Below are 11,508 nucleotides of genomic sequence, written 5' to 3' on the forward strand. Positions count from 1 at the left end.
CACTGTTTTATATAATCTGGTGTGAAGCCTTTGACAGTCATTATCATGCACATATATATTTACACACATACAATTTTTTCTACTCTCTTCCCAGTCAGAACAATTAATTTTAACAGAAATTGCAATGCTTACATTAATGGTGTCAGAACAAAAATTGTAGATGACATTTCCCACAGACCTAAGAAATCACCTTATGGAGTTAGCACACTTTGTATAGCAGTTTAATGTGAATATTTCTTTTAAATATCTTTCCTTCAGTAAATTTAGTTCATCCATTTTACTCAAAAAACTGCATACTGACTCAGCAGGTTTTTTTCAAATGAAAATACATGGTTTAGCTTTGATGTTAAATCCCATTTTCTGTTTTTCTAGAATGAAACAAAACAGGCTGTTGTAGAAATATTGATGATGAAAGACTTAACAGACTAGTGTGCCTGAAGGCTTGTTTATTTTCCAACTCTATCAGGTGGGCTATAAAAGCAATTACCATTCCATTGTGGGGGCTTGGACTAGATGATTTTTTAAAGATCCCTTCCAACTCAAGCCATCCTAGGTATCTGTGATGCTACATTCCCCTACAGATTGGGAGCACTGCAAAATGTCTGTTTCATATCAAAGCTGCATTGACAAACTGCACAAACTGAATAGTGACAACTAAAGAACTGCTTCTACTTTTTTTCTTCTTTTTCCGAAATTTAACCAGTCTAGGTTTCAGACAAATAATAGACCAATAATGTCATCATAGGCATGTTTACACACACACACACACACACACACACACACACACACACACACGGTTGCAACAATCCAATTCCCATTTACCATCCGACCAATTATCATCCAGTCACAGCTTGTCTCTCATTCATCGTCTGTTTTCCCTTTCAAATATTGTCTGTGAGGATGTTAACTATGTTTTCATTTTTCTTTGCTCTATTTTCTAGCATCATTGCTTTCCACCTTTACCAACCAATATTTCCTTTAGAGATTACAGCCTAGTTGTCACCAGCAGTACTTCTCTCCTTGGAATAGAACAGGCTTAACATTCCTTAATGGTGCTTATATACCTGCTTTATTCTTGCAATATAGCTCTGAAAAACAGAAGTCTTACTATAATTCTACATTTTTTTAAGTATCACAAGTTAGAAGAAAAGAAGCAAAACCAGATTTGCTCAAGGTTCTAGGTTGTATATAACAAAATAGGCTGTCTTGCTTGAACTAAGTAGTATTTTACTTTGATCAGTCCCATTCCTATCTAGAGGAGTTCTGGACAAAGTAAGAGATGTGTTTCAGTGCAAAATCAAAAGCTCTTTACTAAAGAAAAATTCTTTTATAGAATCACTCATATTATTTTTCAAAAGCTCTTAATTTTTAATTTCAAGGCTACGTATTTCTTACATCATAAATCTACCAGATCACCCCTTCTTCTACCTTTCCTAGCTATGCTCTGAGTTGTTTGACTCTGCTGTGGAGAAGTTCTCACTGCCAGAAACAGAATGCATTTCCTGCATGTATACTTACTGCTTCATAAAAAACCGACAAAAAAACAAACAAAAAAGAAGAAATTATGAGCAGTTAATGAAAATAATGACCTTGAGAAGGTTCTGAACTAGTTAGGCTTCTACAGTTTTTCATTAATCAGCTCTAGCCAATGAAGGGGAAAAGCAGTTTATAGATCTTAATCTGCTGTATTAGTCAAGCCATTTTTTTACCAAAGGTAAAAGGGAGGGAGGGAGGGAGGGAGGGAGGGAGGGAGGGAGGAAGGAAGGAAGGAAGGAAGGAAGGAAGGAAGGAAGGAAGGAAGGAAGGAAGGAAGGAAGGAAGGAAGGAAGGAAGGAAGGAAGGGAGGAAGGGAGGAAGGGAGGAAGGGAGGAAGGGAGGAAGGAAGGAAGGAAGGAAGGAAGGAAGGAAGGAAGGAAGGAAGGAAGGAAGGAAGGAAGGAAGGAAGGAAGGAAGGAAGGAAGGAAGGAAGGAAGGAAGGAAGGAAGGAAGGAAGGAAGGAAGGAAGGAAGGAAGGAAGGAAGGAAGGAAGGAAGGAAGGAAGGAAGGAAGGAAGGAAGGAAGGAAGGAAGGAAGGAAGGAAGGAAGGAAGGAAGGAAGGAAGGAAGGACTTTTAAGGCTAAAAATCTGACTAGGGCACTATAAAGTCACAAATATTTGCTAATTATTAACTTACTCCTGAAAGAAGTCCTCTTGTCCCAACATTTACAGTAATTTCACGATTATAAGCCGCACTGGGTATAAGTCGCACTTCCGGGTGTCGGCAACTTTTGGTTCTTTATCCATACATAAGCCACACCTGATTATAAGCCGCACCCTACATTACAGAGTGTGATAAAACATATCTATTCTATCACCATCTGTTGAGGATGAGGGGCAGAGATCCTTATCTCGGTGGGAGATATTCTGCTAATGGGCCATCCATTGAAACAAGGCGTGACATTGTTCTTTATCTTTTCACAACCCATCCGTCCTTCAGAGACTCATTTTCTGCTAATGGCCCATTGAGTCCCACTCTGTGACTGATAAAATTACTGCATCCCATTGGAAGTTGCTCCAGCCAGGGGGAAAAGCCCAACATTTCTTAACAAAATAATAACAGAGGTTTTGGGACATTAAGGGAGCCCCTTTCTCCACTGGACTCCAGAGGAAAACCAGATTTCTCCACATCACCACTGTACTCCAGAGGGAAACTACACCTTCTACAGGAGCACTGCTCCAATTGAATCACATCTGTCACTGCAAGAGGATGCAGCCACCATTTAATGGGACTGCTACCAACACCCTGCCTGATGGGGTGTCAGGTTGTAGTCTGACTTTGTCAGGGTTTGGAGTTTGTTCCTTTGTAGGACTGTATTTCTATTTTAATTTCCCTAGAAAATAACTGTTATTCCTAAATCCCTTATCTTTGCCTGAAAGCCCCTTGATTTCAAAATTATAATCATTTGGAAGGAGGGGGTTTACACTCTCCATTTCAAAGCGAAACTCCTGCCTTTCTCAGCAGACACCTGTCCTCCAATCTAAAACAGCAACTTTTCGTTCTTTGTCCATATATAAGCCGCACCTGATTATAAGTTGCACTTTGAGTTCGGACCAAAATTTTAGTCAAACTGGTGACACTTATAATCATGAAATTACTGTAGTCCCTGTGTGTAGCTGTGTGGGGGTGGATCCACTAGCCCAGGGAACAAACCAAATGACAGAGGAAAATGACCTGAAGTTGAGCCATGGGAGGTTTAGATTGGATCTCTAGGAAATATTCCTTCAACAAAAGTATATTATGCTTGGGAACAGGCTGTTTAGGGACAAGGGTGAGTGCCCAGCCTGAAGGGTTTAAAAGTCATGTGGATGTGCCATGTGGGGACCTGGCTGATTGGTGCAGTAGCAAGTGTTAAATTTGCCATTGGACTATGTGATCTTCCTGGACTTTTTCAACCACACTGCCTCCGAGTTTGAAGAGTAGCTCAAGCAGTGAGGAGTCAAAGCTTAGACTCAATGATCCTCAAGGCTGCCTTCCAACATGGATATCTGTGAGATGGTCAATGGAGCGCAGGTGAAAATCAATGCAGAAAAAAGAGTAATGGGAGATCTGTGAAGAAACCTCACTCAAAGGTAGCCTTAACCAGTACACTAGGGCCACTCTAAAGGGCTGAGCCAGGGTGGGGACAAAGGGTGGGGTTGGCTGGGTTGTGATGTGCTGTGACACCTGTGACATCACAGGGGACGTGTCACAATGGGGGCAGCTATCAAACGGCCCAGCAGGTAACGCTGGTCCAGTTTTGCTTGGGCAAGCGGTGAGTGCACACGTGGTGGGGAGGCTGGGCTGGGAACAAGGGCCAGAGCAGAAACGCTGCCCCCAGGGCTGGGTTCTCCCCCTGCGTGCAGGGACAGTCCTTGATGAGAGAGCCTTGGGCTGGGCACCATTCTTCTTCTGCTGTTGCTGCTGCTGCTGCTGCTGCTGCTGCTGCTGCTGCTGCTGATGGGGCAGTGGGACAGTCTTTGCTGCCTGCCACCTGTCTAGGACCCTGTCCTTCCTGCCCTCAGAGCCCTCAGCATTCCCATCCCTGCTGCCCCCACTGCTAGCTGCCTCCCTCACAGCCCCACTCAAGGCCTTCTCTCCATCTTCCTGCAGACCATGAATTCCATTGTTCTGCTTTTCGTGCTCTTGAAAAGCCTCATCCAGTACCCACAGCTCATGGGTGATGCTTGGGATGAGGAAACACGTTTTCGCATGGAAGTGCATGCAAAGCAGCTGGAATGGGAGAGGATTCGGCTGGAGCAGGAGATGGAGCCTCTCACCCTGAAGCAGGTGCAGCTCATGGAGCTCTTGCAGCTCTTAGCTGTTGCTGTGCTCGGGTTCCTTGTCTTGGTCCTATGGTTGATGGGGTGCAAAAGGAGCATGAGGAGAAAAGGCCATGAAGAAGTGAACAATGTTGCAAATGAAGAGGAAGTTAGAAAGGGGGATGCAAATGAAGAAGTAGATGTTGGAAACGCAGACAATGATGATGCAAATCGGGAGGAAGATGGCAATGATGATGGCAATGTACAGGAAGTTGGCAATGCTTCTGCAAATGGAGAAGATAATATTGAAAATGAAGTTGTCAGTGAAGCTGCAAATGCAGAAAACAATGATCGTGCACACTCAGTCTATCAAGGAGACAATGATTTGGATGAAAACATTGGAAGAATTCTAATGGAACGCATACAGTGGCCTGTACAGGACCTGCAGGCAGGCTGTGAGTGGACAAGGAACCTCATGGATAATTTTGCACTTTACTTTGGACATGTCTTATCAAACACCTTCTATCCAGGCCTGCAAGGAGCCATTGGGGTGGGCAGTGCCTTCGAAGGTTGGAGTCCACGTGAGCACGATGTTGTGTACCAGGTGCTCATTCCCATGACTCCTCCCCGAGGCCACAGCTTCCACCTGGAGTTGGACTCTGCAGGGCAGAGGCACAAGAGGAACTTCCGTATCCGCGTGCAGCTGGAGTGCACCTGCATGAAGGAACAGCAGGCTGAGAACATGCTGTGCTTCCTGCACCACTCCAGGGAGGAGTTGAGGAGGAATCAGGATCCCAGCCTCCTAGACAGCCTGTGCACCAACTCCTACCTGGATGTGAAAAAAACCGCCTACTGGTTCTACCAGCTGGTGAGAGCCATCTGGCCAGCTTTACCTCAGTCACACAACTGGCATTTAAAGCTGCTGCCCTCCAGACGCTCCTGCCAATTCCAAGTGACCAATGGCAGAGAAATCTTCAGGATTAAGATGCTCTTCGGGGTACGCAGAGGTGACTCAGACATCTTTGTGAGCAGCCAGCCTAGAGAGGCCCACACCAAAAGCACAACCTGGCCTGAGACTTATGCTGTGGCAGAGATGAAATTCTTCAAGCACATCGCCAAGCAGGCACCCCCTGACAGTGTGCACTTCAAATGTCTTGAGTTTTTCACCCGTCTTCTGCTGGCCTTCAGCTTTCCCACCCACACCACGAAGACCATTGTCATGCACCTGCTCAATGTGACGCCCGTGTCACGGTGGAGCAGGAGACATTTGCTGAATCGGCTGCTGGATATCAGTCAGAGCCTGTGCCTATGTGTGCTAGTAAAACGCCTCAGCCACTTCATTTTGGGCAACCAGAGGCTGCCTCAGGACATCCGTTTACCTCCAGACGTTCAAGCTGCTCAGCCATACAATCTCTTCCATCGCCTGGCAGAGGAAGCAGATGCCCACAGCCAGGCGATGAATGACTACCAGGTTCTGCGAATGTGGCTCAAAAGAATCCTTCTCGGACAGCACTGAATGAACGCGCCAATGCACAGAGCTGTGCTTGTGCTGCTCACAGCTGGCAGCAGAGAGCCACCTCACAGTACAAATCTGGTGCTTTAAAGAGAAGAGGATGCATTCAAAGGCTCTGGCAAAGGTCCCACAGCCCCTGTTGCCACCTCAGAAGGTTGAGGGCCATGGGAGGGTTTATTCTACCTCCTTGTATCATTTCATTTTTCAAAGAAGGTGCCCAGATCTACATAAAGCCCTGCTGGAATTTCCCCACTCCTAAGAATGCATGTGAAGAGAGAACATGCCATACATGCAGGACCAAAGTCACCAAACCCCTCCTGTATTATGCACTTGTTCCTGGCCTTTGAGAAGGGCCAAAATTTTGAATATGAAATGAGCAGGAATGTGGGACAGGAAAAGGAAAAACGAAACAGGACAGAAATAACCAAGAGGAAAAAGCAGCTCTGCATGGCCAGGATCAGTCAACGGACAGTGTCTCTCCTTGTCCTTGAAAGGGACAACTTTAGGTCGTCATTGGACATACTGCCTTAGAGATAACCTGAAATTTTGCGTCTATAAGGATCTAGATAGTTTTTTGCATAGATAGATATATATATTGTTTATACCTATTATATACTGCAAAGAGTATAAATTATCATATATATAGTATAATATAAGAAAACAATATAGTAATATATATACTATCAAAAATAGGAAATATGTAGATAGCGAATCCTGATAATAATTTGGGAGAGTTGAACATGTAATTATGTTTAAAGAATAATAATAATAATAGAGCACATATTAAGTGTCACTATCTGTTGTGACATGTACTTGAGGTGTTAACTCTCCAGTGCTCTAGGCATGAACTTCATCAGGTTTTCTTCTTAAATGAGCAAAGCAGTTAGTAGTTGCTATGAAGCTACATAGAGTTATAAGCTTTAAAGTCTATGTTAAGTTTTGGTATAAAGTCTCACACAGGTGCTCCTGGAGGTCCCGGTGGGGCTGATGTCGCTGTGCAACTCTTGGCTTTTTCTCAGTTGTTGATGATGGTGGTGAGCAAAGCAAAGGAAAAGCAAGCGTAAAATTTTGTTTTATTTGAAAAATGCAAGCAATATTCTTATTATAGTGCTATTATGTTTAAAACTATGTTTCTGGAGCCTCTACTGACAACACTAGCATCTAGAACTATGTTTTTCAACTTTCACTCGAACCCGCACTGCTGCTCTGGCATCTGAGACCTTTCCCTCACTAAAAGCACTTAAAACTCATTCTAAAACTTACTTACTAACCCTCAAACTTAAATTTACACCTTTATGTGTGAGTAGCTTAACATATTTCAGTTCATTCAAAGGCTTTAATTTAATTTCTGCACTCTGATTTCTCCCTGAAAAATACAGAGAGACTCCTGGTTCACTAGCTCCAACACCTACTAATGCTCTTTGTGCTCTTCGTATTTCTGGAAAGATTTTCATGAAGTAGAAATATTTATAATATATATAACATAGATGTAGATAGACTATTGTCATTATATATTAATATAACTATATAATATATACTATGTATCATACATATATGATATACTATACATATGATATTATTTTTAAATACAAGTTAGGCCATATCTAGACTCAATATCACTTGTGACCCATATTAATGCTCTGTTGTAAGTGCATTTATGAGCAGCAACCTGGAAACTGCTTGGATCTTGTTTCAATAAAATTTGTTTCAATAAAGTCTTGTTTCAATATTGCAGAATCTGGATTGTGCAAGGTTTTATTGATCTCAGTCAGACCTAGTAGGGGTAAAAGCCACACGCTGTGAATGTGGAGTCATGAACAGACTCCTTGAACTCAACCAAACTGACAGTGCCCAACTGGTTCTCATCAGAAACTGGGCCCAGCTGCACCCAGCCCCTGAAATCACAGAATCCCAGAATGGCTTGGCTTGGAAGGGTCCTTAGAAATTGTCTTGTTCCAGTCCTGCTGCCAAGGACAGGGACACCTTCCACTAGGCCAGGATGGTCCAAGCCCCACCCAGCCTGGCCTGGAGCATTACCAGGGACAGGACAGCCACAGTTTCTGTGGCAGCGTGGGCCAGGAGCTCAGCAGCCTCAGAGGCCAGAATTTCCTGCACACCTGCAGCCTAAGCCCTCCCTGTGGCACTGGGAAGCCACTGGGCCTGGCACTGTCCCTGCAGGCCCTTGCAAACAGCCCCTGTGCAGGTCTGTGCTGGGCCCAGGTAGGGACTGAAAGGCTGCAAGAAGGTGTCCCTGGAGAAGCCCTGGCAGAGCCCTGGGGCCAGGAGTGCCACCATGAGGGAAGCACGGCCGGCGGGACGGGAGGGCACAGGGCGGGCGCCAAGGCCCTGCCAGCTGGAGCAGGAACTCTGCAGTGCGGGCGGCGCAGAGCCGTGGACTCCCGCAGCTCTGCATCCCTCACGGCTGAGGCAGCTGCCCAGGCACAGCCAGCTGGGGACACGCAACCACCCCGGGGCCACCCACAGCAGGGGGACGCTGCTCTGGGGCCAGGCCAGGCCGCAGCAGGGAGCGCCCATGGGGCTGTGCCCGGGGAGGGAACAGCTCTTTCCAGGGACAGGGCTCTGGCAGCAGGGACAGCAGGGACAGCAGGGACAGCAGGGACAGCAGGGATAGCTGGGACAGCAGTGCCGGGCACAATGACAGCGGGACACGTGGCTGCAGTCAATGTCAGTGTCACTGTCAGTCGCTGTCACTTCTCACTCTCTCCAACTCCCAGACAGGACGATTGGGCTGGTGCAGGTCAGGCTCTGCTCTCAGGAAACAAGAGAGGGGACACAGGGAATGGCCTCACGTTCTGCCACAGGAAGCTTAGATTGGGTCTTAGGGAAAATTTTCTCCTCTGGAAGGGTTGGTAAGCACTGGCACTGGCTGCCCATGGAATTGGTGCAAATGTCATTGCTTGAGGCACTTCAGGAATGTGTGGATGAGGCACTTGGGGACATGGTTATGAGGTGGACTTGCCAGGGTCAGGGTTTGGAGTTTTTTCTTTGTACTACTGTATTTCTATTTTATTTTCCCTAGAAAATAACTGTTATTCTTAATTCCCTTATCTTTGCCTGAAAGCCCCTTGATTTCAAAATTATAATCATTTGGAAGGAGGGGGTTTACATTCTCCATTTCAAAGCGAACCTCCTGCCTTTCTCAGCAGACACCTGTCTTCCAACCTAAAACAGCAACTTTTTGTTCTTTGTCCATATATAAGCTGCACCTGATTATAAACCGCACTTTGGGTTTTGACCAAAATTTTAGTCAAAATGGTGCAGCTTATAATTGTGAAATTACTGTATATTACATATGTAAATTTAAATTTTATTTTACACTTTGTTTTTACTGTATAAGCAGTAGTAAACCACAGTTAGCATCAACTGTTTTTTGTAGCATCCCAGATTATATTGTGTATTGCTACTAAATAAAGCAGAAACATGGACGCCAGAGAAGGCTGGCTATGAATTCAAAATTAAGCTTGCATAGCATTAACTCATCACCCTTCTACTTTCAGCAAGAGGTAAATTTAATCTGCCTTTGTGCATTGTTACAGGGTTCTCTCTGCTTCATGGTTTGAGAAAATATGCACACCTAACTGCCAACTTCCAAGTAAGTAGACCATGTCTAAAACATCAGCTTCAGAAATTGGAGAGAAGCCACAACAGCCCAAGGAAAATTGTGTCTCATACATACCACAACTGAGAGACAGGATAACAGCTAGTTGGCAGCCAGGCAAAAACTTGGAAGTCTAAACTGAAAGTCCATTTTTCAGCAAATGATCTATGAAAACCCTTGTCTTGAACCTGAACATTTTCCACTATTGTAGTTATTATTTCACTAACATCTATGATTTCTAATTACTATGTAAATTGTCCTATTTTCTGCACATAGATACTAAAGTATCGCTTTCTTCTTTGTTTCAATTGTCTTATGTCTCAGTCTGGGGTTTCATCACTTCTTCCATGTCACAAGAAGTACCAGTTGAAACTGTCACCTGTCTACTTGTAAAAGTTTAAAAGCAGTTAATTCTGCATAGAGTTCTACCACTTAAAACAAATTACTTTATTCATTCCACTCAAAACCTATTGGACTCAAATCTCCAACAGTGTTTGGAACCTCAGCTCCACTCCAATCTTCAAACAAATTGAACTGAGTCCTTGAAAACTCTATTTAGAAGTTTAGTAAATGTAGGGAGAGGAGAGCACTGTGGTCACAATTACTTGATACTTTCATGCACAACTTGAAATCAGTTTTATCTTCTCTATTCAGGTTGTGGTCAGGAATTTTTGAACATATTTACCTAGCAAAACCTAAGTTGTATGTGTTGTTATCTCACACCATATTCTGTACCTGTTTCTTTCTCTCACAGAAGGGCCTCTGGAGCTTTCTCCCACAGGAATGGAGAGCATATATTCAGCTTTGTACAATAATGCACAAGCTTCAACTACATAAAGATCCAAACGAAAATAATTTCTTTCTTGTGTATGCCTTGTCTGAGAATAAGCTAAATAAACAGATCCTGCTGACTGGCAGGATTTCTTCCAAAAGGACTGCATCATTCAGTCTTGAAAAACAATGCAAAAAGTGGAAAATTAGGCTGCAAATCTTGTAAGTAACAGTCATCTGTAGTGAAATACTACCCCAACAATGACTGAAAATACTATAATTACTTTCCCTAGATTCTTCTTTACCTATACTACTTATTTTAAAGAGCAACCTAGACCACTTTTTAAGTGCTTTGTTCAGTAACCCCACAACCTTGATTGCAGCTGACCACTGTGAGACTCATGTAATATTCAGAGCAGACCAAGAAATCATAATTCTTCTTTTCATTATCCCGTGAAATGGATGACGGAGGTGCAGATTGTGAGGAATTGGGTTTTTGCTCATATCAGGATATACAGTGATAAAGATCAGATGGAGACTACTTTTATTACACAAGATGCAGTACAATCCTGTGCCATCATGTTCTGTGGGCAAATATGGGACTTTTCCATGGATTTTCCCAAATCCAGGGAATGGGATTAATTTAAATTGAAGTGACTTTGGTCAGTAATTTTCAGTTTTATTCTGATGTGAATCTTTTCAAGAGTCGTCCACTGTAATGAAGTAGACATACTTTGAAATGCTCCAAACATCGGTTTGTTGGCATCACTAGTCTGTAACAGGGACTCTTTGGCAAGTCTGCTGCTTCCATTTTGTGCTGCACCAGAACTCAACCCTGAAAGTCTTTAGCTAGTGACAGAGAACTTTAGTCCCCACCCCTCCCATCTATCAGCACAGGAAAATATTGAGGTGCTGACACCCCACTATTAAAAAAGCAGAATGATGGTGTCAAAATGATTTATTTCTAATGGGTTTCTGACAGCTTTTTCTTTGTTAAGACAGCTCTCACACAAGAGAACATGACAGTCATGTTGGCATGCCCCTTATAATGTGTGTTATTAATAGACCTTCATTCTGTTGATCTCTCAGATAGATAATAATTTTTGAGTGGCTGTAGAATGCTGCTTGAGGTGAGTGGTAGATGTCACACTGGACAAGATAAAGCAAGATAAAGACTATGGCAAAAGGAGGTTCTGACTGATGATGTAAATGTATTCAAGATGCTAAAACTGTCAAAAGCAAAATATCATATGATTAATTACTCTATTATATTTGTATGGAGAGAGAAAATATTAAAAAAAACTTGGAAAGGAAAGGTGAGGAAAAA

General features: G+C 43.5%; 1 protein-coding gene across 1 annotated transcript; it reads left to right on the forward strand.

The window, feature by feature from the left end:
• Positions 1–4,132: 4,132 nt before the first annotated feature.
• LOC117010290 (inositol 1,4,5-trisphosphate receptor-interacting protein-like 1) lies at positions 4,133–5,794 on the forward strand. Its single transcript, XM_033084594.1, has one exon. It carries the CDS (start codon positions 4,133–4,135, stop codon positions 5,792–5,794), a length of 1,662 nt encoding a protein of 553 aa, XP_032940485.1.
• The last annotated feature ends 5,714 nt before the right edge of the window (positions 5,795–11,508 follow it).

Source organism: Catharus ustulatus, chromosome Z (genome assembly GCF_009819885.2).
Source record: "Catharus ustulatus isolate bCatUst1 chromosome Z, bCatUst1.pri.v2, whole genome shotgun sequence".
NCBI lineage: Eukaryota > Metazoa > Chordata > Aves > Passeriformes > Turdidae > Catharus > Catharus ustulatus.